The sequence below is a fragment of the Electrophorus electricus genome, chromosome 14 (assembly GCF_041902795.1).
Source record: "Electrophorus electricus isolate QZ-2024a chromosome 14, ASM4190279v1, whole genome shotgun sequence".
NCBI lineage: Eukaryota > Metazoa > Chordata > Actinopteri > Gymnotiformes > Gymnotidae > Electrophorus > Electrophorus electricus.
Window position 1 is genome coordinate 21812638 of NC_137510.1, and position 26109 is coordinate 21838746.

At 38.9% G+C, this 26109-nt stretch overlaps 3 protein-coding genes across 6 annotated transcripts; all 3 read right to left on the reverse strand.

Annotated features, from left to right (window-relative positions):
- Nucleotides 1–166: 166 nt before the first annotated feature.
- hoxa9b (homeobox A9b) lies at nt 167–13894 on the reverse strand. 4 transcript variants are annotated; one of them, XM_026999976.3, is made up of 3 exons: nt 13351–13466; nt 4345–4540; nt 167–3807 (listed from the first exon to the last, which is right to left on the reverse strand). In XM_026999976.3, the coding sequence occupies exons 1-3, from the start codon at nt 13462–13464 to the stop codon at nt 3086–3088; spliced, it is 1032 nt and encodes a 343-aa protein (XP_026855777.2). In that variant the 5' UTR covers nt 13465–13466; the 3' UTR covers nt 167–3085. The 4 variants fall into 4 exon arrangements, with proteins under 4 accessions (XP_026855777.2, XP_081552777.1, XP_026855776.1 ...); XM_081696651.1 differs by lacking the exon at nt 13351–13466 and adding an exon at nt 13198–13331; XM_026999975.3 differs by lacking the exon at nt 13351–13466 and having other exon boundaries at nt 4345–5636.
- Nucleotides 13895–16015: 2121 nt separating this feature from the next.
- On the reverse strand, nt 16016–20152 carry hoxa10b (homeobox A10b). Its single transcript, XM_026999977.3, has 2 exons — nt 18464–20152; nt 16016–17306 (listed from the first exon to the last, which is right to left on the reverse strand). Exons 1-2 carry the CDS (start codon nt 19224–19226, stop codon nt 17029–17031), a joined length of 1041 nt encoding a protein of 346 aa, XP_026855778.1. The 5' UTR covers nt 19227–20152; the 3' UTR covers nt 16016–17028.
- A 1452-nt stretch (nt 20153–21604) lies between these two features.
- On the reverse strand, nt 21605–24466 carry hoxa11b (homeobox A11b). The gene is made up of 2 exons (XM_026999978.3): nt 23563–24466; nt 21605–22948 (listed from the first exon to the last, which is right to left on the reverse strand). Exons 1-2 carry the CDS (start codon nt 24176–24178, stop codon nt 22716–22718), a joined length of 849 nt encoding a protein of 282 aa, XP_026855779.2. The 5' UTR covers nt 24179–24466; the 3' UTR covers nt 21605–22715.
- Between the last annotated feature and the right edge of the window lie 1643 nt (nt 24467–26109).

A 26109-nucleotide genomic window follows, 5' to 3' on the forward strand; every position in this document is an offset into this window, starting at 1 on the left:
CTGAGTAACCTAACTAATGCAAATATCCAAATCTCTGTCCAAATATATCCATAATACTGATGAGCCACCAGATTTTAGTTCAATGCCCAGTGGGTGAAAGCTTATAATTAGTCCAGTTTACAGTGTATTTGTTTCTTCCCAATATAATGAAACTTAAAATGCCACAAAAGGTAGAGTTTATTTATTTCTGGATTTAAAATGTTCACTGGCAGGGAACAGACTGGGTGAACTATAAGCATACAAATATGGTGACAGACAAATTGTGAATAAAAGTTTGCAATACTCAATAGGCTACTCATAGTTCTCCTTCTATTAATATTGGGACACAATATCAATATTAAAACCACATCATGGGTAGTGATAACTCAGCCTACCCTGAAGCAGCAGTCATTGTAGGTGTTTTAATAAATTGTATCACTGAGGTCACATGGACTATTGCATCAGCTGCAAAGCACTGTGGGACATGTTAATATCCAACACACAAAAAAAAGTAAATGAACTATATTTAAATGTAATTGTGCTCATTTTGCAGGAAATACACTTAAGAATATGTTTAATGAAAACACTACATAAGCACACTAAATATTATAGAAGTGCCTTTGACGTCACCTACAGCGATGGATTTTAACAAGTTAACGACTCAATTGGGTGCGTTGCACAAAAGCAGGACGCTTCAGGTGACTGCGAATATAAACAAACGCTATTTCAAAGCAACTGCAATCACTGCAGCGCTTGCAGTCGGGGCATTTCCACAAACAGGGCTCTGAATGCTTCTCAGCGAAGCTTGTTGCATTAAAAGCGTACTGGCATGACGAATACTAAGAAGGCCTGTTGTGAGTAGTCGGTAGTCAATACCCGTATGGACCACGGGACATTTTGATAGCTTGTTTCTCTTCTGGAAAAGTCATTTGGATAGTCTTTAGACATTTTTAGTTTAACGTGGTACAAACTTTTCACGGTAGGAATCATTCAAATCTGGTTTTGTGCGTTCACTTTAAGCCTAAAGAGAGGTGTATTTGAAGTAAAACTATGAAAACGAGGGTTTGGCGTCGTTGCTAGCTACCGCCACTTGCCTGGTGGACCTCATTTCCATTTTAATACCTACCTCGTGACTGCAACGTCGCGTCAGCTGGTTATTAGGTCAGTGGCCCGCTGCTGAACATGACATGCAAATAACTCCATATAATATCATAAGTCGGTATAGGCTATTAATAGTTTCAGATGGTAAATAGGTTCATCTTGGGCCAAAACCGACATATGGCTACGTTTATTTCACATCGTCGAAAGGGAAAAAAAAAAAAACTTTATAAATTTAACCACTAGTCTGAAGCCTTTTCAAACCAGTGTTATGAATATAGCAGTATGAAAGCAGATCTAATAAACTGTGAATGAATTCGCAAAACCCTCACCTAAAGCCTTCAAACAGTATTAATTCTCAGTCTGACAGACTAAAAGGATAAATCATTTCGTAGCCTACAGCATTTTTAAGTGTGACCATCTACCATTTTTAAGTGTGAAAGTAAAAAAGAAAAACAAACACTTCTCTCAGATCTTTGCTTGTAGCCCGAGATCCAGCACACACTGAGGCTGAAGAAAACATGACACGTTAAATTATGAAATTGGATTGTAACTCTGGGCATTAAACCATCACGGAACATTGTTCCTTTCTGGACCAGCTGCACGAACGCATGGCCGCGGAGGAATCAAGAAGTGGCGTTATGTAGGTGCTTTAAAACAACAACAAAAAAGCAATACAGGCCCTCGTATATTTTTGATATGTGTTTACATTACACAATTTAATATTACCTGACCATAGCTGATAAATCAGTTTCTCCTATAATTAAAAGGTTTTGGTATAATGAACATAAAGTCTGGACTAGTTGGCCCTACCAAAAATGGCTGTCATTTGTTTTATTGCGGTGTATGTTCTTCCCCCGATAACTCAATCAAAATTTAGATTTATAATCCGATTTAATAATCGAGCACACATGACAAAGTTATAATGATCTAAGTAATCTCAATCTAAGTAGAATAAATAGAACCCTGTTTTAACATTGACTTGATATGCTGAATTCAAATAAGATTCTCAGTTGCGGACTGAATTCGGTGGACTGCTGCCTCAACACCAAGCCCCTGTAGAAGGTTTAATAGACTATAAAATTTAATTGCTAAACTCCTAAACGTAAGAGGTTTTGGCTAGAGATCTCCCGGTAGTTTCCGATACAATGAGGTTTTTGTATGCTCTGTACCAACAGGGGCATAGATCTCTTCCTTTACGCTTTCTTTAAAATTATTTTTGATACATATTTAATGCCAGAAACATACCCAGCTATGCAACCCTTAAACCATAGGCCGGTACAGGTTTTAATAAAAACAGACAATACAAGCAAAATATCGGCCTATGCTTAAATATAAGTAAATAGCCTATATATATTGCTTATATAAAACTACTCAGTCCATGTAGTGGATATTTACAATAAGCTTGTATTTGTATAGCTTTAAAAACATACTATACTGCAAAATTGTGATCACAGCAGTTCTATATGTGCATGTTTTTAAATACCTGTTTATGCCACTTAATAAACTTCTACGTCTGTATTTTCCACATCGCACTGGACTGAAATAACCTTTGCCAACTGAATATCTTAAGTACACTATTATATAATATATAAGAGTATTATTATATCAACCAGTATACTAAAGGCCATGCTTCTTCTTCCATTTGATGACATGTAATTACATTTGGTGTGGACCAAACATCGGTGGCCTGATTCAGCGAATGCTACAAAAATCGCGCAAATTAATGCAAAACACAGCGGCCTGCTTTATCTTTAATAACATGTAAAAATTTTATTCTAGGAAAATATGGCACTTTGCCGGTAAATTATACAAAAATAAAACGAGAAAATATCACTTTCATTTCTGTTTTTTTTTTTCGTTGTAAACACAAATGATCATTCAGTTATTAAACTCAATTCTTTGTAGGCTAAAGGTCTAGGCCTAATTTTAAAAGTCATAATTAAAACGCACTGACCATCGATGTGAGAAATATATTGACTTCCTTGTGGTCAAACTTCATTTAGAGTTAGTAGCTCAAGTGTTGCAGGTCGATTGTTGTAAGCGTTTCAGAGAAGAAATCAAAGGTCTCCGTTGATAAACCCATGGGGCTATCTACCGACTCTGACAAACTGGGAGATATGGCATCTGAGAGATGTAAGCAGGAATCTGTGGAGAAAACGTGAAAGTCGTGCATAGAAACGTCCAGGGCTGGAGGACTCCCATTGTCCCGGCCAGATGCGCTATCCGGAGCCATTGTTGAGGGGCAGATAGGAGCAGTGGGTGACGGGTTGGGAAAATGTTTCAGATTTTTGTCATTACTGTTTAAAGGCGAAACAGTGGAGCTTTGGGAATCTCCATTGTGTCCATTCTGTGACTGTTGAGTAGGCAATGTATTCTGTTGAAACGTATAGCTTTCTCTCTCCAACAGAGCTCCAGAAACATTGTTCGCCGCTGGCTCGAAAAAAGATTTCCCATCGCCTGTCTCCTCTAGGCTCGGCAGTTTCCCCTCGGCGTGATGGTTCTCCTTGCACTGTGTTTGGCGTTTGTGTTTCATCCGTCGGTTTTGAAACCACACTTTAACTTGCCTCTCTGTCAGGTCCAACAGAGCGGCGATTTCCACCCGCCGCGGTCTGCAGAGGTACTTGTTGAAGTGGAACTCCTTCTCAAGTTCCAGCAGTTGAGTATTCGTATAGGCTGTTCTCAGTCTGCGAGTTGCCCCGTTGCCACCATCAGAAATCTCCGGCGAACCTGCACAGGGATTACAACGTTATATATTATTGATATGCCACTAATTACAACACATTTTTACAACGCGCTGGTGGGCTACAGCTGACCTCACAAAGTTGTCAAATATATTGTGGTTCTTAGGGGCATAAATTGTTTGTGGGAATCAATCCACAGCACCAGAATAATTTGTGTTCTCAGCCTAATGCCAGAATGTAGTGATGTGTCTGGTGTGAGCGCAGACTAGCCCGAGAGAAGATTAATGAATACGCCAGCTGCCGACTTGAGTAATACCAATCTATCACTCTTCATTACTGTCAAATATTAAAATTCACGCCCTGCTCTACAAGTACCGTAGATAGAGTTTAGGAGTTACACAAAACACCCTCCGTGGAAAATAATTTGTTACCTTTTCAGACATTAAATAATGCACATTCTGCATGTGCCAGGACAAGAAAAATAGCGACTTTGATCAACGTTTTCAACTTCATATGAATTAGAACTGAAATATATAGCATAAAAGTGAAATGTATAAATGTTTTTATTTTTTTTTATTTTTACCTTGAGGAGAGAAGTACAATGGACCCGGATCTGTAGTGGCTGCAGCTGAAGTCTGGTTTTTCTTTGAAGCTTTTTTCTCCTTCATCCAAGGGTATTCCGGCGGTAAGGATGCGGCAGGCAGCGGGCGTGAGCCACTAGGGTTCTGCTGCGGACGGCTGTGTCGAGGGTGGCTGCCCGGGTTCAGGCTCGGAATAGTCTGCTCAAAAGGAGGAGGAATCAGTGTCGAGTGTGAAAGCGTCGAGTTCTTGATTGATGAACTTTGAAATGCATCACCGACAGGGGGAAAAGATGTCAGGCACTCAGCGAGCGACGGCTGACTATTGATAAAACCCGTCTCTCGCTCGAATTCGTAATTCATCTCCTCCACGTCTGAAAAATTCACCACACACAAATTTGTGGCCCAAGAAGAAATAATGAAATATCGTACCCGGTGTAAAAAAAAAACTATTTTGCTGATTACGGCCGTATGGGGACCGCGATACCATTAAACTATTGCTTTCATGGAGACAAGGTTGAAATTGGACCGTATTGCTTGTCACATGATTAGCTCTGTCCAATGACAATTTGGGGTTTAATCAAAAGGAGCCACTGTCTGTGTGATTGATGGAGAAAAGTCTAAGAGGAACGCCTCATTCTCGGGGACGGGCTAGTTTATTTGCGCGTTTATGGTTAGTTTATCCGCTGCTCTGTAGATTGTGAGTATAGCTATTTCTGAAACGGTTAGATCTGAAATAGAATGTGTCCGCCGTCTACTCTCTTCCATATCCTGCTTCCGACTGCAACCGGATTATAGGCTACCCCAATAAAAACTCACCACATAAGACAAGCCAACGGTCATGATCAAACAAACCCATTAATCTTCAGAGCGAGTTTTACTACAACTTTTGTCAGAAAATGCGCGTTCTCAGTCATACACGTGCATGTTCAAGAGCACGTGGTCGCGCACTCGCGATTGCGCGTTCACAAAAGAAGGAGCAAATAGACTTTCAGTCTATAGTTAACGCCTGTGGAAACACTGACGCGCGCAGGCGCATACAAGCGCAGGCATGAAGATGAGAATTTACATGGGTATTGTCCAAAGTGCGTCTGGGTATTAAAATGGTGTACTATATCCTCATATTTAAATGCGTTATTATTATTATTATTATTATTATTATTATTATTATTATTACTTCACATAGTATTACCAGTATTATCTGACTTCTGTCTGTACATTTTAATAAGGCCTTTATCAATACGAAAAATGTACATCTTTAGAGGAAAATATGCATTGCTTACCATAAGGGACATTCATTAACAGTTATGAGGCTATACATTGCCGCCTTACCTGACCTTACAATGACATTGAGGCTTTGCATAATGCTTATAGGACGCTAATGTTGACATATCGTTTATATTTATGAATGCGTGATAAATTTATAAATTCAGAGCTATTTTCAGCATATCATTTCTTCAGATGTGTTCGGTAAAACGGGAGTAGGCCAGAGCGCTTTATTGCTTATATTCCAAACAAAGAGCCTTGGAAGCCTGCACGCTATCAATCTTGCTCGCCAAAAGGTCTGACAGCTCCGTGCCCTAAGAACACATTTAAACCATCTAACACTCTCTTAGATCATATGTGGTCAGGAAGAAGAGAACAACATAGTACTCACGGTGAGAGTTTCTCTCGCTTTTAAATTCGTTTACAAAATATGTTTTTTGGAAAAGGGGATTGACCTTTATATTGATTTCAGACTGGACATGCCGAAGAGGTACATTCGATATTTTTTGGGGATTAAATATTCGTTCAGCCTGAAATCTTTCGGTTTTGGGAAAAGAGACTTTATTCAAGAAAGGATTTTAAAATATAATAGGATTACTAAAAGACTACGAGAAACAAACTGAACGTTTCTGCAGTTACACAGGATCTATTGTGTACAAGAAAAAGTGGGTGTTAGCATTCTTCAAAAATTCCCACTCCTTCCTACACATTTTCTACCATGCGGCAAAACGGATGTCTTTTCTTACCATTTGAACATAGCATAGCATGGACAGAGTTCTGTTGAAAATACGTTATATTTTTATTTTACATTTCTTCCATATTAACGGGTTGTCTTTACAGTTTTTATCTGTTTTCAGATGTTTTTCATTGTGTAGCCTAAATGTAATGTTATATATATTAGAGATGTACAGAACACGGGATTTAAAGAATAGCCTACGTAAATTCTGTACTTATATCTTATTGGGAGTTATTTCAAACAGGTATAAATTCATTCATACCTATTAACGTACTATTAGATATTTTATATTTTATTAGTAATGTTAGTTGCATTAGAATTATAAATTGTATTTAGATTGTAAAGTATTTTGGATTAAAAATATATTTTGTTATTCTTGTTATTGTTTTTGCATAGACTAAAATAACTCAAATAACCCAGAATAACCCACTGCTAAATGGAATATTTGCCAAATAAAGTCATAGGCCTATTTACAAGAAATAACCAACTTTGTCATAAAATAAATACCCAGTAAATGTCAATATGGTCTCCCTTGTAATGGATTATTTTAAATAATACAGACGCTAAACGTTGTTAATTAAGGTACCTGAATTTAAATAAACCGGCGATGTAGATAATATTTTACGAATCCATTTTTCGTCGATTTGCTAAATAATTTCCTTTTAATATGGAGTGGCTGGTATCATTTTGCTTTTTGCTGTATTCATCCATCAAAAAATATTATTTTCCCTAAGATATTGACCCGGTATATGGTTATTATCCTTTCCCTCTGATAAAGGTTCCAGCATTATCTCTTTGTGAATGCATTTGGCACGATGGTCAGCCTCGCTAACCGTCTGTTAGACATAATAGTGAACACTGACATTTATAAACTCCATCAGAATTAAAAGGGGGGACTTGGTTCACTGGATCATCTGACGAATGAGCCGATCAATGTATTTTGATCGCCACAAATAACTTTCAAAATACTTGATGAATGATAATTTAATGTAACAGTCCAATGTTTTATTTAGCCTACCTAGCATTATTATTATTATTATTATTATTATTGTTGTTGTTGTTGTTGTTGTTGTTGCCGCCCCGTGTTTTTGAGGCTAAGGTCGCTATTATTGAGTACATTTAGCATTAACCATTACTGCTGAAGTCTTCAATGAGAGGCTAAGCTTTTACTGACGCTTACTACAAGGTTAATCTGCATGGACTGTGTTACAAGTGGATGTACGGGAGCACTGTCGTCGTGTTATGTACAAGCAAGAAACACAAGCGCGAAGGCCACGTATCCCACACATAAGTAAAAACAATATCAAGGTGAGACTACTAACCGTCTCAACATCCAGTACCTGGCACAAATTTTACATGAACATATTATTGACGTTTTTGCAACCGCATTTGCTTTTGTCGTGCAAGTTGCTGGATATTCTTGCTGGGTTTTTTTGGTTTTTTTTCTTTCTTCGACGTATGCGGTGTAAATGAGCGCGAGCGAGGCGTATATGGGGTGTTTATGGTGTCTGCAAAGGCTAAAGCCGACAGTAGCAAAGGCACAGCGGCGTTTGATGGATGACCCTTCTACCCACACACATTGCACAGGGCTGTAAACGAGCTCCACACTGCCATTGTTCTTCAGGAGGTATATGTCATTTCCGGCCATATCAACTAAGCTGTAATGCCTGGAGAAAGAAGTGCGCACATTCCTTTTCAGGATACAACGTCGTGCAAGCAGCCTTTTCTAGAGATATCCTTCAGCTGTGACTCTGCGCCTTTACATGGCTGCAGAGGATACATCTCCATATTCTATGCTGACAATACATCCTTTCGATTTTTCGTGTTACAGGGTATTAATCTTAAATGTACCTTAGTATGCAGACAGAAAGAAATGCGTACCAAAGACATAAAAATGCGTACCAAAACACAATTCCTCAGGTGTGTTATAGTCTATTTAAAAATACAGAAACGTGTATCCAACTGTTATGAGGTTCACCCATTTATGCATGCAAGCATGCATAAATACATACATATATACACAAATAAATTTCTGTGATTTTTCCTCGCCGTAACGTTTTGTACCTATAAACACTAGAATGTGAACAATTAGCTAAAAATGGCTTGAGGGATTTTTGCGATTTTTCATTTGATCACTGGACACATGCTGGACAAGCAGCAATGCAAAACTATACAGAACCAATCTCTGCTACCTTTGAATAAATATTTTTTATTGTAATGCGTTATTTTATATATGCCCATATATCTCGGGAATGGGATGCGCTGAATGTGTCACTGAACCTACGGAAACCAGGTGCTGCTGCTTTCAGCCACTTGAACGTCTTGCATCAGATCACGAAAATGGCCCTGCTTGTCTGGAGCTGACCTCGGGTTTGATGTATTACGGGTCGTGGGGTCAGGAAAGGGCACTGAAAACTAACCCTCGCGGAAGTCTCGTGTATGCTGTGAGGTATGTTGGGAGTGTAAACTTCTTTTTTTAAGTGTGACATGGAAACGCGAGCTTCGCAAGCGGGCGATTCCACTTTGGCAGAGGTAAATTTTAACCTCAACCATAAAAACGCACCTTAAGCGCTTCCTTAAGTCTACAAATGAAGATGCTGCCAGTGAAATAGCAGCGTATGGCCTATATCAGTTTGTGCTATCAGCTAAGGCGTTTTTATGGTTGAGGTTAAAATTTGGGTAGGGGGAGCCCATCAGCTTTGAGCTGAGGTAATGAAAGCTGGAATGGAAAGACTCATTACTGCCACTAGTGGAAGTTGTGTGAATTACTACAAAATAAAGATGTAATTATTTGTTTTGTTTAAGGAACATTATCATATATTAACTTTCTTTCAGCTCTTGAAGAATCTCATTTGAAGTGAAGAGGTAAAAGCATGTAATGAAGCTCTTGAGACGACACGTGAAGATTTTAGACTGCCCTAAACGAATGGGTATACAGCGCAAGCAGAGCTCTACGTGTGTTACTGACAGTAGAACTGCCTGTTAATTTGAAGTAGAGGCAGTCACCAATCCTTCACTTCAAAATAAAAGAATATATACCGCCTTAAAGGTTTTATAGTTACTATCTAAGTAATAGCATAGTAGTCAGTAAGCGAGAATGTATCTCCTACTGATTTGTACAATAAGTCTGGATTCTGTGTACTTAAGAGATAAGATTGTAACTGTATTTACATAATAAAAAGGAACGCATTTGTAATACACTATTTGGAGAATAGAGAAACGTTTACTTATACAGTTCGATTTAAGTTGATACAGAAACGTTTGCTACTTTCAAGCATCATCCAGTCTGACAAACATGTGACGTCACATGAATACATTTATTTAAGCCACAGGATCAATAATAATAATTTACGGTAAGTATTTCTTGGTCAAGGTAGGCAGTGGTAGGTAGTGGCTCTGCTCTCGTAAAAACTTTGGACACGTTTTAATGTAAGTGGTGTTTTGTAGATATTGTTATTACTGTTCTAGTCAGTTTATACTTCCAAAAATGAAAACATTTGCTACAGGTTAGGCAATGGGAAATAGTGTTTCTTAGTCCCAGTTCTGGAATCGCTACACCTGTACTTTGATGTAATTCGCCATCTTAAATTATATATACGATACAGTATAGACTGTCTTACATTTCGTGGTTACAAAAATATACATCTTCTTTAGTCAGTTCAATGATCGATGATTCATTCGATGCCGATAATTAGGCGTTTTATTTTGGTTTTGGCCGGGACATTGCCTCCACCTGCTGGTTACTAGTGGTAATAGCAACGCTCCTATTGTGACTATAAGTACTGGTCTTTCATCGGCAAGTGTAGAACAATAGTGTTATGCTGCATAGTTTTCCACGTGGAGAGAGATGGCATTGCGCTTTTGAATTTGACGCACCATGCACATTAAGACGTTAACCTGAAAACTTTGTCTAATGATCGTGTTTTGACTGAAGGGAGAATATAGGCCTACTTTATGTCCAATTTTTTTTCAAGACTATACAATTAAACGAAAATCTTAGCTTTAAATATTCGTATTTTAGGCTACTGAGTCTAAACACTATTTAAAGGAGAGTCTTTGATTTAATTAAACTAACTTCCAATTCTCGGTATTGACATAGAGCTAAAGGCAAGACTTAGACCAATGACTAAATTACTTGGTTTCCGGTGCTCCTTTGTGCCTGACGTGGTAACAAATGGACAGTCCGATCTGAAAAGTCCTAACTCTTGCGGTAATAAAGTAATTAGCAGAGAAAGCCCGGACAGTGGGGCAGTCCGTGCATTTTATGGTCCTGTCTGTAACAGCACCTTTAAAGACAGGCTCTTCGAGCAGGCAAAAGCCTGCGGCAAAGCCTGCGGGAATTTCCTCTAAACATTGTACTTTAACAACTTTTACTGGCAGTTAAAACGATAACCTTTCCAATGCCTTCCGATGTTCCACTAGCAAGATGCATTCAGAATCCAGATTTGTGTGTGTGTGCGTGTGTGTGCGCGCGCGCGCGCGCGCGTGTGTGTGTGTAATCGTGGGAGCAAGATTGTGTTCATGTGTGTTCTGTGTTAAAGTTTTACGTCGTATGCTGTAGACCACGATTCCTGTAATTTCACACACCATGTTTATCACGAAAAATGGCCTATATTATACTGATGTGGATAAGGAGTGGGGCGTCGAAAAGTTGCTCAGGGTCGGCGTTCAATCGCTTTGCACCCCATAAACAGTTAAGGCTATGATTGTGGTTTATTGCCGTATGGTCAACGACATCATTTGCAGTTTTATTTATCTGGCGAACCTACATTCAGGCCGCTAACGACACACTGAACATGGTGTCATAATACAGGGAAAACTGGGGAGATATGTTGGGGCAAAAAAAAAAACGTGCCGAGGTTTCACTTTCGCCCTCTTCCTCGCACGATTACTTCAGTAAGGCTTTGGCCTGTCGATATTCATGCAATTTTGCTGAATGAACGCCTGTACTGGCTATTAACCACAGCCCTGACCCACTATAAAATGAAAGATAAGATGGTAAGAATAGAAATGGAAGAATAGTGAGTAAAATGCTAACAAAAATATCACCACTAAAATGTCAAGATCTAATATTCGAAAGTTCATAATCATATATATATTTATATATTTTAACAAATATTTCTGCAAATATTTTATTAGTCAGGAATGGAGCAAATATTGCATTTTCAGAACTTTATTTTGCCATCTACACAGATGATCTTTCATTTGAAAATGGCTAAGTAAACTGATAATGTGAGGTATTTTTCGTACGTGTACAGGCTATTTTTTTTCTAGTCACAAATATTTCAGGCATATTTATGATACAAATTTCACTGACGTCTCAACGACAACAAAACACGAATATTCATAATGCAAATAGGTAGTTCAAATACATCTAGGTAGTTACATTAAACATCGATATCGTGGGCTGAATTCATTCTGGAGAAAAAAAAACAAAACTGACACTCATGCAAACCACTATTTAATGTCTTCGAGCATTTCAGTACACATCCCTGGCCTACTTGGAAGCTTCCCAAAACTGAAAGACGCTCAGAATGCACATAATCGTAACACCTAGACCTATAACAAGCAAACACGAGACAAGAGGAATAACAAATATCCTTATACAAAGACGCGACTGTTACACAAGCACACTCTCAAACCGAGAGATTGTGCAAAGTACATTTTGTTGCTGCCGTTGCTTTGCATTAGAGCAGACGCACGATACAAAATCCGTGTGCGTAGGAAGAGGGATGCTGTCCAAACCACTGCCGTGCACTTATCAGTTTAATTTCAGTTGTCTTTGGGGCGATTTTTGTTGCATTTCTTCATCTTCATCCTACGATTTTGGAACCAAATTTTGACTTGTCTCTCCGTGAGATTTAGAAGTCTTGCCACTTCGTATCTACGGTCACGGGACAGGTACATATTAAAAAGAAATTCCTTTTCCAGCTCAAGAGTTTGATGCTTAGTGTAAGGACAGCGTTTTTTTCTGGTTGACTTCGCATGTAGCCAGTTGGACGCAGGGTTATCTGAAAAAAGGGTCGAAAAGTGAAAGACAGAGCTAGTCAAATTGCCCTCAGGATTATACTGCGGCCATTTTATGACCTATGGATGGTGGGTCTGCGACTAGCCTGCGAAGGAAAAAAAACGTGCAGCCTAAAAATGGCTCGTCAAATTCTTACATAATTTTTTTAGAATGAAATAGGCTTGAGATCGTCAATTTTACATGAGCACAACATTTTGCGAGTGCTGTAATTTTCCATACTTTCGATAAGATGTGAAAACAAGGACTATACTATCAGAGAGCAAGCCATTCTGTCAGACAGTCCAGTGAGGCCATGTATGTCTTATGGCAACAATTAACGTCTTTACATTTTAATTACTTTTGTGCCATAAGATGTTGTGTTACGGTTGGAGGACTTTACACGAAAACAGGGAATATTTAACTCTGCGGTCACTGCATAGCCTACTGCAGCAGTTGCCAAATTGTCACATGCAGCTCACCAATTAGTTTTATTTAGTTTCTTAATTATATTTTATGTTAACAAAACCAAACCAATGCAACAACCAAAGGAGGATTAACGATAATGAATGTTTTAACTTCTCATTTCCAAGCGAGCCATCAAATGTTTCGATAATTTTCAGGTTAATATGTTGAATTCAGATGCTGGAAATTTAAAGAAGGACAGAGTGACACTTTGAGTAGTCTGCAGGCCCAGCACTAATTTTTAAATTCAGTTTGACGCACTTTCTCGTTTGCACAAATAATCGATCAAAGGATGGAATTAACGACTCCATCGTTGAAATTAAGCAGTTGATCATATAAAATATCCAGGATATATTAGCAAGGCAGAATAAATAGAGCTGCACTTACTGGGGTCTAGATCTGGCTTAGTCTCTGTCGATGTCTTGTCGTCTTTCGACTGAGTCAAATCCGTGTCGCCAGACACCTTTTTCGCCGCGGGGGCCGCGTCGTGGTCAGCATCAGGCGCGATTAGTGTGTGCGCATCAAGCGTTGTGCACTCACCGTTCCCGACCAGTGGCTCAAGTTTGATATCGTGGTGCATATCCGTTGGTAATCCCGTGAAAGGCACGGATGCAGATAGCGGCTCCAACGCCCAAGCACGCATGGACGCTCCATCGGGTTCCCCGGTTGGACATGGGTGATGTATATAAGGATGGTATGCGATAGATGTACTACCAGGCGGCTGCACAGGCACCGGACTCCATGACGCGCCAAAAATAGTTGACTTGGCTTGGAAAGGGTACGACTCCTGCTCGCCATATTCAGATAGCGTCAGCTCTCGAGGCTGCGGGAGCGCAGGTCCAGTGGCGAACCTTGGTGCCATATGATCATCGTCCTCGTGTGGAATGTGTGAGTCAGCGTAGTAACCAAGAGTCCCCAATGTCGACATAACAAAAACACGCACAGGATCAACTGGGCGTATACACTCCCGCTATGGAATAGACACAAAAGCAGATTCTGTGGAAATCTTGTAACTACTTGACTTCACTGTGAACTATACAGACCTCTGATAAGTTGATCCATGGCAGAAACTGGATTGGAGGACAAAGACACGTGACCATGGGAGAGCACAATAATGGGGTCGCCTAAACCGGTGCACGTAGTCACATAGCCTCCATTTTGCAGTAAAATTGTTACTGGCAGATCCGTATACCTTCTCTGAAATTATGTGGATTTCGTTTCATTTATGCATTTAAGATTATTCCATTTGTTTTGTCTTATAAAGCATACACAAGTAGCATATATTTAATAAATAAACATAATGCTTCCTGTACTTATTTGTGGAGCAGCATTTTCATTAATTAATACCTGGATTAGGAAACATTTAAAGTTTATTTCACAAATATGAGTACACATATGCTATTACAAAAGCAAAGCTTAAAAGTCAAATCAGAGCAAGTCTATACTGCTAATGTTGTAGAACAAAAGGAATACAATATATTCCAGGCTTCTTACAATGCATTTGACTAGCGCATAATGTTTATAGTAGCACAAGGTGACATAAATATTACAGACATGTTTAGGAAATAAAGACAATCGTTATGCGAGTCATATGTAAGCTTTATACGGCAATAAGTGCCATGGAATAGTTGAGATATGATCTACAAGCCAGTGACTGGTTATTCAACAGCCTTGTCCGGTACCAAAGGTGTGTACTATTGCAGTGCATAAATAATTCAAAATAAATGTTTCATGTGTCATTTCAAGGTTTATTATTTTTATGGTAGATTAATACAAAGTTGCTTGCACTTGTTTATGTTTATGGAACAATTTTTAAGTGAACCGTCACAAGCTGGTTTTAGCGAAACTATTAATACGCATATTACTGTAACTATAGGTAATGCAGCAACCCACATTTAAAATCTATAAAGGGCTGAAACTGGAACTTGCGTAGTGTAATGCTATTCTCGATGAACACGTCTTGGCGGAATGTATCTGCTCATAATGATTTTCGATATACATCATCCATCTCTATCGTCTCCCGCTCTCGATTTCTCCTCTTTAGTCAAGCATTTCTTGAAATTGTAGTCCCTTCAATGGGAGGGCGAATATTAATATTTGGTGAATTTCCTGAAAGTGTCACAGATCAATTAAAAAAAAATTATCTATCTATCTATCTATCTATCTATCTATCTATCTATCTATCTATCTATCTATCTATCTATCTATCTATCTATCTATCTATCTATCTATCTATCTATATTTATTTTTTATATATATATATATAACACGTACATAATTAGATCGAGTGAACACTAGCTGTACATTGTAAAATAATGTAAATATTTCATCCCTACGATGCTTTTGGAAAACCTAGCCTAGAACTTGCAAGTTACTAGAGTTAGATTATTAGAAAATATTGTGAACGAAAATTTAACTATTATGCTATTATGAAGCTCCTCTGCGACATTTATTTTTGACAGTAATAGTTTAGAAACTCAAAAAATGCTATATACGTAATCATAATAAAGCGTCAAACAACATAAGGACTATATGTAATATGGAATGTACACGCTATCGGAGAATGTAACGTAGTATCAACCTTCTTCTCGTGGCCAAAGCGTATTTTATTCCTTTTTAATTTTGTCTTGCTGGGAGTGCGGGCGGCTGGATGCTACACTAGACTGCGTTTATAATAGGGCTATTACGCTGTTTTCCTTCAGGTTATTGCTTGGCTGTCTGGACTGAATATCACCAATAAAGCTTTTGTGTTGCTGCTTCAGCTCAGCAGAAGCATCCGGCGACGAGGGGCGTACCTTGGGCCTCCACTGTGCACACGGCTTTGGCCAAAGTGCATTGATCGTAACCGAGGCCTTGCTGTGGCTTACCGCAAAACACTAATCAAAATTAGCATTATTCCAATAATTCCTGCTGCCAAATTACACAAGGCAGTGGTCGGCATACACCTAGAGCTGGCAGATTTTAGGATACAGTGCTGATTAATTTACTAATGTATACCTAAACCAAACCCAAATCGACTTTTGTTAATTTTGCACTACAATAGGTCGCTGGGTGGAGGAAGATGCCGAGCCGAAATTCACTGCAAGGCAATTAAGACAGTTTCGTGTTGTGGGGGTAGGAAACAGAGCCCAACAACATAAAACTACCTAAATCACTCAGCAGTTCTCTCTCTTCCGCGAGAACTAGAAAAACACCACATCAAACATCAAATTTGTATCCTATTTATTTCTCTCCATTTCACAGGCAACTGAAAGCGCGTCCGTTATTATCAAGATGTAAATGTGGACTTGGCGACGCTTCCAGTCTTTCTACTCTCAGCAGAATTCACAAAATGTACATACAGCAGAATATTTCTAAAACACCACAAGTCTGAAATAATATTGGGATATTGGTAGTGTATCCATTATGCAGAGTGAGAGGTAGGCTATTTAACATTAGCATAAAGTGGACGGTAAAACAACTCTTTGGCAGCAAATTATAAACTAATCTGAAGATCACCATACTGCGCCTCAGTGCGCTATAGTGTTTGTGATAATTGCTTCGCCCAATTATGATGTTTCTTTGAACATACGTGATATCTTGGAAAGTCTGAAACACACAGTCCAATTTCCAAGTCTCGTTTTAAGGTATAAGATCGAAAAACATATTAATTATTTCACAGTTCGAGGCAGCGTATGCCAATAGCACATTTCTCTGCAGAGTGTAGTTACTTTAAAATGCCGTGAAAACACAAAATGTGAGTATCTCGACGTGCTTAGAATGTAAGCCTAACAAACCTACAAAATCTAGTTTCTAGGAATACCCTTAGATGTTTACCGAAAAAGATTGAACGGAGCAATCAATTAGCCTAAGTATTTTCTGAATAAATGATTGTAATTAATTGTAATTAATATTACATCATGCAAATATTGCAATACTATGTACAGTTAATTTATACTATTATCTGCCTATTTACAGCTGTCAGTTAGACATCTTTATCTTCTACGCTTTATGCAGCCGGTAAAAGTCCATTTGACAGTTTATAAATAATCACGATCTATTACCACGACAAAAATGTGAAATAAAATTGATACACTGACAGATAAAATCCCGAACAGTATACCGCACAATAAGTTATCAATAGTATCCTGCACAAATTGAATATGCACACTTTTGAGCGTCGACTTGTAATTGGTACCCTTTTAACTGGTGGAGGGCGCCAAAGATCTCCAAGAGGCCTTAGGAAAAACTGAAGTTTGCCGACAGCTCGCGAATGCGGTTTTCTCGAGTCATTTTCTTTAGCTTCATACGGCGGTTTTGAAACCAAATTTTGACTTGTCTGTCCGTTAAGTGAACACTGCGACTGATCTCCAGACGACGCTCGCGAGTCAAGTACATGTTGAAGAGGAACTCTTTTTCCAGCTCCAGTGTCTGGTGCTTGGTGTAAGGGCAACGCTTCTTCCGGCCACTCTTTGCGGTTAACCAGTTGGCTGTATTTTCACTTTTGGATTCTCCTGCTGAAAATGGAAAAGGTATAAATAAGCAACAATTTACTAATTTGAAAAAAAAAAATGTCTGGAAGAAGGTTTAGTTTCACAAAAACTCCCTTCACTAGAAATAAGTATGTGGCCCTCGTAAATATTAAGAACATATTTTAAATTAAACGCAATTTTCCAAATTTATAGACGGAAGTGGAAACAGATTAATTTTACTTTCACAGGATATTTTGTCCTTAAATATTTTTATTTATATTGTATTTTGCACAGCCTCAAACATTGTACAAGGATATGTTATTAGTAAATGAAACATTTATCATCTAGTTAATGTTTTGCTAGCTACCGATTGACTCATGGTTATTCTTAATATTATTATTATTTTCAACTAACTACGTGTCTTTTGAATTTACTTAGCGAGGCTACTTAAATAGCTATTTTACAAAACACTTTAAGCAATATAAACTTTAAACTCTAAAAGTTTTAAGGAATAACTACATAAAATATTTAGCTTTGTTGAACTGCTCAGTTGTTCAGCAGCGTAATAAATCAATCTGCTAATTTACAATATTATACAGAAGATGTATATTATTAATCTGATGTTAAATTTGGGTTAACGGATAATAATCACAGACAGCTCGCGCATTTTCCTACGCTCTGGCTGTGAAGCATATCTTATGGGCCTACAAACACGATTAACAGTAATCCTTCACTAGACCTCTACGTAGCCTACTTTACCATGACTATAATTGTAATAAACCTAAATCATTTATGGCTGCGTGTGACATCTTAGGAAGTTCTAAATTACTGGCCAAAACACCGGCTACTGGATACACCTTTCTGCTTGATTTCAACAGGAACAGGTTAATTTCCATATTTTTTACGGAATGACTTGAAACCTGGTACTGAACAAATAAGGCGAGTAGGACCCAGTATTTCTCGTCATATAGTATTAATAAATGTTCGCTCATTATGGAACAGTCAACCGTCGACCCTTCGACGACTCTAAAGTACAGAGGGAGCGACGTAAATCTAATCATCAGACTGAACATTCTTCGAGCAAACTTTAAAGTTAGCATTAGCTTTAGTGTTCATAATTGTTCAGTGCGTCTGCTGTTAACCCCTGCATTAAGACCTCAGCAGTCCTACAAAATTCTCATAGAACAACAAAAAAAACTAACCTTTATTCGCTTTTCCCGGGCTGTCTGCACCACTTTCAGGAGGTTCTGGGGATGAGGCGTGGTCGGCTGGTGACCTCCGGGGCTCCTTGTCTGTTACGGGGATGCATGGTGTGCAAGCAGGGTGCTCCTCGTTCTCTCTCCCGCTCGTCTCTGCAGGAATGGCTGAATGCGAGCTGTCAAAACGGGCTGGGCGTTGCGCAGCAAAATGAATCGAATTAGACTGCTCGTTAGGAAAGCCTTTAGATGCTGAATATGTCTGGGATAATCGGAAGTAACCGGGTACAGGAACGCTGGCGTTGTTAACAGCGGGACACGAACTCGGCGTCACCCTCGAGTAAGAGATGTCCTCGGTTATTGTGTCTTTTGGGCACTTCTCCGACTCGTATAAACAGTATGAGTTTTCTTCTTTTATGGCGGGGGAAAACGACCTAGGACCCGTCTGGTTGCTATGTTGTTCAATACGACAGGATCTCGACGTTTCCAACCACGATTCCATTCCTTGTATAAATGGGCCGGATGGAGGTACCATATTTTGGTTCTCGTTTCGTTTGAGTCCGGGAAAATACCCACAGTTAGATAGTCCATAAGAGTAGTCGGAGCTTGGTGGCAAGTAGACACTGCTTTGGTAGTAGTGACCACTTCCCTCGGCTCTAACATTGATCAAAGAGTCTACTAAAAATGAATTTCCAGATGGGCTATCGGAGCATGACATCTTCGTGGTATAATTTGACGGGCGAAGAAGATAGCCCTTTCTGGATGTCATTTCTTGTGCAAAACATGGTGAATATAATTACTGATAACCGTACAACTCAGTGCGAGCTAACAGCCAATTAAAACGCAACAAGGCCAAAGACTCCTCCCATTGTGTGTACGTAACCGCTGTGCAGTATCCATTTCTGGCTACCAGATTTTTAGAAGAAGTCGAAATAAGTATAAAATCCACCCGGGTTTAATTTTCTCCGTACGGTGTGAGCACATGTGATGAAAATATGACGCGACACCTTCGCTGTCACTGGCATGTCAGCCGGGCAGTTTCAAAGCCTTTAAACCACACATAAACAAGCAGCAACGTATTTATAAAAACAACTAGCGATAAAATGGTAAACCGTAATGATACAGTAGGCTGTAATTGATCCAGCAACGCACGCAGAAGAAGTGCATTGTGTCAAATTCTAGTGGCTATAAAGAAAGGCTATTAACTGCATCCAAGTTCAAAACGAGCTTTAGGTTTATGACTCAGGCTTTCTGTAATGTAATAAATATACTGCATATTCGGCAGTATTATCCAAACATTCGATATTACTGTCCAAAAAATAAAGACAAAAATAAAATGCATTATTCATATTATTTCGGCCTGAATGACTTGAAAGCACTTTTGTACTAATTTATCATTCCTAAGAATACTGAAACGCTTAAATATCTCGGTGAGGCTTACTTCCATGCTTTTTTTACTCTCAATAAAAATATCAATTAGTCTACAGCTAACAGCTAAAATATGACACATCGAAACATATATCGATTTTTTCTTTTACAGCACATTAGACTGTAACCTGTAGTCTTATAAATGCGACGATTAATCGTATCACCGTATGTCTGTGTTAATGTTCAAATATATAATTAACTTATGCATTGTAAATGTAGACATCTGAGTGTAAGTTTTCCTCAAAGTAAAATTGCTAAAGTGTTGGCCAGGGCATTTTGATGGTTTTTTTCTATCTCCCCCCCCCCCCCCCACTCGTGAGGGGAATGTCGGGCGTACTTTCCTATAACAAAGTCAGCTGTGTGCGATATTGCAAAATATTATCCGATAAACATATCGTCTGGGAATAGGCTCCACGTTCGCATGATATTAGCCAACTATATGTATACTGTTTTATAAAGAATAAAAAAATAAAACAAAGAATAAAATAAAACCTATCCAAAAAGCAAAATCTCTGACATGAACCCTACACGCGAAGGTAAATGTTTTAGTGTGATTACACAGGCCTATTGTAAAAGGCTGTTTTTGCGACGGGTTGTTTTTGATGCAGGTTCATTCACTGGTCCAAACGAAGGCCTTTTATTTTCATCATTATTTTCCATCTTTCTCTATTTTTACGTTACTGACCTGATGGAAATTATTTAGCCCAGAATAAGCTCATGCCTGGGTCTACTGGACTACTGCCGTTTAATGTACTAAATGTGTAACTGAAAGTGTTAAATATGAAGATATTGCGCCTTTTTGCCCCTTTGTCTACTGGAATCTAACGCCTTACATTGTATGCTGCAGCTAAAAACAGATTTTATTTATCTGATACCAACGATAGTTACCCCTTTCTGGGTGTTTTAAGTATAGATAAGCCATTTAAAGAGTAAACGCTTGATAGACTTACATTATGAAACATAATTAGCTACGTGTCTACGGCCCTGCCTAGAGAACGCCAGAGAACGCCAGATAACCCTCCATTTAAATGAGTTTAAATGAGTCACATGCAGTTTTTACTTGACTGTTGTGTATTTAGATTATTCACAAATGAACGTATCTCTAAATCTTTAAACAATTATTGAATATTTACCTGAAATACTTTGTAATTTCATGAGGACATGGCCCCTCTTCGGAACATTCGGAGCATTCGGAAGTATGTTTTTAATTCCTCGGCAATGACATTGATCTGAAGGGCGCCACCCAGTGGAGTAAATCGCAGTTGTAGGAACCGCGAAAGTCCGAGGATTCCAGTCGCGATGCCATGGTGCTTGCTGCGACAAATGCCGGAAAGGTCGGTGAACGCGGGCTTTCAGTGATTCCAGCCGCTGTTTCCGAGCTCTTGGTCACAGTTAATAACCTTGGTTCTCAGACGGTTTATAGCACCGCTCTCCAATTCTACAAATGCTCCAGACTAAGACGGGTTTTACTGCCAAGTTACCACAGCAACAGCAGTGGGGGTGGGGTGTGTGTGCCGCAATTAGGTCGAAATTCCGCGGAGCCTCAAAGGATGCGCAAAGCAGGGTGTTCGCATGAAGCAGGCATTATTAGCTCATGGATTGTCTTTATTTATTAGACCTGAGAGTGGCATACGTCGGTAGTGGGCTGTGACCCTGTGATCACGAATCTTCTAAATGGTATACATTGAAACTGTAAAATAACACAACATGCGAGCCGTCTTCTGTGAGAGGCAGCCATTTTTTATTGCTGTACAATTGCATTGTTTTCTAGATTTCAAAGTGTTGTCAGCTTACATTACGTTATCTGGGAGGTCGAAACTGGAGAAAGTAGGTTTTAGGGCCGATTTGATTCACTGAGACGTCTATGGCCATGTTTTTGGCAGTTCCGTAATGGATACGAGGCATTAATGATGGCAGCTATTTGATCTCCGAATCAATTTAAAAGCTTGGATGCAATAAAAAAATATCCATCAAACATTTGATCCTACACAAGGAGAACAAAAAAGAGCAGGTTGTGTTTTAAGAGGTCGATTTATACAACGATGTCAAAGTCATACAAACGATATGTTCCTGCAGCCTACTGATCACATAGGCTATATGCAAAAATGAGAAATACTACGACACTTCAAACATATATTGAATTTTTTATATATATATATATTTTGGTGGTGTCTTAAATAGTGTCCTCTATTGCTTTTAAGTCACTGTGTTCTTCACAGACGTCTCATTGTTCTTACACGTTTGTGTACATCAAAACACTGCAAGACACCCTCCAACATCAAATTTTAAACCTTTGTGAAAAGGCCTGGTACCACAAAAAAAAAAAATTCAAGTAATAGAACATCCGTTTAAATCCAACCGTGTTTCTTGGTGAAACAGAAACATTAAACAGATGAATTACATCTCGTGAATTGTGCGTGCATTATTTAAAGAAATGTAGCCAATATAATGCCATAACCAAGAAGCGATCTTAAGACTACATGACACTTTCTGGAGATTTAAATCCTGCCCTCCTCCAGGAAGACTCAGCCCACGAAATAACGTACATTATTTATGAAAAGTAGGCCTGTATATTGCCACATTTATAAATATGCATAAAGTACACACCTTGATCAATAAAATAAAATTACATAATACCAAAAACCCTGTAACATTTGTTTGAGAATGAGGAGTGAATGGCGAGGAAGTAATAATAATAATCACGCAGACAATAGGTTATATGGTGAAATGAGGTTCAGATGAATAGCACTTCAGATCCGCTCGCTCCGGGAATGTGCAGCCGAACTTGAAATTAACCATGCCAGGGTACATTTCACGAGATCCAGTTTCTCTACAGCAAAGGGGTCGTAGAATAGTATTGTAAACGGTCCCTGTTTAACTTCTTTTCTTTCATCCTCCTGTTTTGAAACCAGATTTTGACTTGACGGTCGGTGAGGTTAAGCATCCTGGAGAGCTGTAACCTTTTTTCTTTGTTTATGTAAACACTGAAAAAAAACTCTCTTTCCAGTTCCCTGATTTGGTACTTGGAGTAGGGGCATCTCTTTTTGCGTGTTTTCTGTCCAGCTGAAAACAAAATATAGAACAAATAATAAATAAATAATTAGCCTTGAAATTCATGAAATGAACCGAAAATATACAAACTACGTTTTTGAAACTGAATGTGAAGTGATGGAACTGTATCTGGAGAGAAATTACTGACTGACTGTTGTAAGATAGCTAAATTCGCAGACAACCTAGAATGTGTGTTCTTTGTTCCGCAACACATTTGTCGTTGAAACATCAACATATTTGATTTATCTACCGTTTGATTCAAAATGTGATGAGCAAAATACATTTTCTCGTTTTAAGCGCAACCGAGAGGGAAGAGGAAAAAATGATCCGTGAATGATCGTTATAGCGGCGCTCTGAATTATTTTCAATATTAGCGGTGTTAGCCACCGATGTTTTTAGATATGACTGTGAAGAATACTTCAAAGACTTTAAAGAGGAAATGCCCCATCATTCACGGCCAGTTTCAACATTAAGCACGTGATCTCGTGTTTATAACAAAGTTTTGTTAGGGTAAATCTATTGGCCCTCCATAAACCTTATATGCTTATAAAACAGCATATAAAACATTTACCAGCGGCGCCTTAGATTAAAACTTTCTCACATAACTGGTCTTTCTTTATACGTACTGGTACTGGGGTATTTTTCTTCGTTGTTACCGGAAGACGATTCTGGGCTACTTGGCTCCTCACGGCGATCTGTCTCCGTCTCGCGACACGGCTCGGAGACGGACACCGACACTGCGACCGGAGGAGCTTTGGTAGCGGTCCTGCTCGTCGCTTGATCGGCGGCGTGATTCTCTGAGCTCCCGTAGGCTGTCTCGAAAAACTGGTCGAAGGCTTGGGGCAATACTCCGTTCCTCCCCACGCTGCCGTACACGGTGGCTGTGTGGCGAGGATCAGAGTGGTAAACAACCGAGTTGTTTTTCGAGAACATGTCTCCTAAAGTTCCTGGGTTAGACAAGCAGTCTCTGTGTACCATATCTTCTGCCGCGTAGCAGTGCGGCATATTTCCCCGATGGTGCCACTTGCTGGAAGCGTCAAGAGCATAGTCTCTAAATGTTACCTCTCTTACGGACTGAACTTGGGGGAGATTAGACGAAGAGTACGAGTATGTCATGGGGCAAGAAGACGGGGTCTGGGGCAGAAAGGGAGGAAGCCTGGAGAGGTCCGTGCCGGAGACGTAATAAGTGCAGCTAGGCAAATACATATTAGACCCAACGGATACCCGCTCATCATAATCCATAATCTGTTGGCATCTCCACGTCCTGCTTCACATCGTTGTGCCGAGCTGAGCTCTAGTGGGTTTGGAGCTGAATCGCAGAGCAGAAATTTTGAGACGTGAGGTGACGTGGAGATACATCTCCATCCATTCCACAGAGCTCCAGTCATGTGACCATGGGCAGAAATTGACATATACTTCTAGGAGTATAGTATGCCAACATGTGTGAGTGTTCAAGTGCAACGAGAAAGACTTTATCGATTTACTATAGGTTATATGTACGGGGTACCGTTGTGTTTTATAACGACACTGAAAGAATGGATCGACATACAATAAACAATAACAAGTTTCAGTTGTCCGCCTCAGTCTCTCTTGGGCATATCCGTCCTAATATTTCCCCCCAAAAGAATGATTTTTTTCGGGTTGTAAAGGTTTGGTGGAACGTGAGCAGACTGCTCCTTCTTTTCAAATGAGGCGATACGGTTTTGCACATTTCTAATTGCGCTCGTGAATGCGGCGCAACTTCTCTGTAGTATATGCTTTGCTTAAAGCAAATTTTCCCATTAAATTAATGCCCTGTTTGCTTCGTCTTAGTTGGTTTTATGACATATATAAGTTAAATAATTTTTCAAGGTAAATTTATTTTAGAACGTAATGTATGTTTGACCACTCACGGTATATTTCAGTATAAAATGCTAAGGGATGTCACCAACATTAGTTATGTTGTCAGATTATCTTTGGTGTAGCTGCTAAGACTTTGTTTACTTATATGCAACTACATGGTTACTTGCATTTAAATTAAATGGCACGGTAATAACTAGACTACAATCGATTATGTATAAGGCTAAAAAAATGTTTTTGCTACCTTCGACCTGCATCCAGCAGGTAAATATGTAGCAGGAAAATAATGCTCGTAGTATTATTACTATATTGACTAATTTGCAATTACTACTGGTTTTTACCTTTCGTCGAGCACCGTTATCTTAAATGGATTTAATCTAAGGCTCTTAGAACGACAAAAATATGATCCAATTTTGCCTTGTATACAATGTAAATTATAACTTTTGATCAACGGATTTTTAGATAGCAGAAAAACGGCTACGAAAAAGCTGCCTTGTGTTGGCCTTAAACTGTAGTCACAAAACTGAGTGGTCTAAACACGGCTTAGGTCCATAAACTTTTAACTTGGACTGTGGCCCTGTTAAAATTACACTGGCCTCCACAGAGAAGTCTGATAGTATCCCTGTGTATACGTTTAGTAATACAGGGAGGGATATGATCCGCTTAAAGACAACCCCTGGAAAAGCAGGTTATAAAAGTCCAATTTGTTACATTTATTATATTAATTTATTAGAATATTAGGATTCGTGTTAAAATTAGTTTTCTTCATCCGTATTATTTCTACTTTTTTCAGAAATGTCAGTGTGTAATCTTCGAGCAATGCCCATATTTTGTTATACTACCGCTTGATTTAGTACTCGGAGGCACCGAGCCTAGTTTCAAAGCCTGAGACAGTCGTTTGTTTGGTGGTCTTGGTAGCTAGCTGAAACTGTTGTCGGCACAATCAAACCATGGCTGGCGGAGCATGGTCATGAGACGCCACCTACGTGGAATTCGTGAACTTCAATTAGACCTGAAGTCACGGGTAACGCACGATTAAAGAGAACCAACAGGCCTGTCTGACATATTTGGTAAGACAGTAATATGTTAAACTGAGCTTTTATGTATTTGTTTTATCATTATAATTTTATCTTCAATTAAACGTTAAAAATTTGATATAAATATAAGATAATTTACAATATCGTAAAGCCAATATACTGTAAAAAAAAAAAAAAAAAAAAAAAAAGGTTATTTAGAGTTATTTGTATTCGGCATGGTCTTGTGTTGTTGTTTTTAAAATAAACGTTACTTCCAAGCAAAGCAGGCCTGTTCGTAAAAGAGTTTACATCGTACAT

Excerpts from the sequence above, each read along its gene's own strand:
- hoxa9b (XM_026999975.3), bottom strand. The coding sequence starts at position 4,702 with ATGAATTACGAATTCGAGCGAGAGACGGGTTTTATCAATAGTCAGCCG. Across the intron at positions 3,808-4,344 it reads ATTGTACTTCTCTCCTCAAG|GTTCGCCGGAGATTTCTGAT; the intron begins GTAAAAATAAAA and ends ATCCCTGTGCAG.
- hoxa10b (XM_026999977.3), bottom strand. The coding sequence starts at position 19,226 with ATGACATCCAGAAAGGGCTATCTTCTTCGCCCGTCAAATTATACCACG. Across the intron at positions 17,307-18,463 it reads CCCGGGAAAAGCGAATAAAG|CAGGAGAATCCAAAAGTGAA; the intron begins GTTAGTTTTTTT and ends TTCCATTTTCAG.
- hoxa11b (XM_026999978.3), bottom strand. The coding sequence starts at position 24,178 with ATGGATTATGATGAGCGGGTATCCGTTGGGTCTAATATGTATTTGCCT. Across the intron at positions 22,949-23,562 it reads AGAAAAATACCCCAGTACCA|CTGGACAGAAAACACGCAAA; the intron begins GTACGTATAAAG and ends TTTTGTTTTCAG.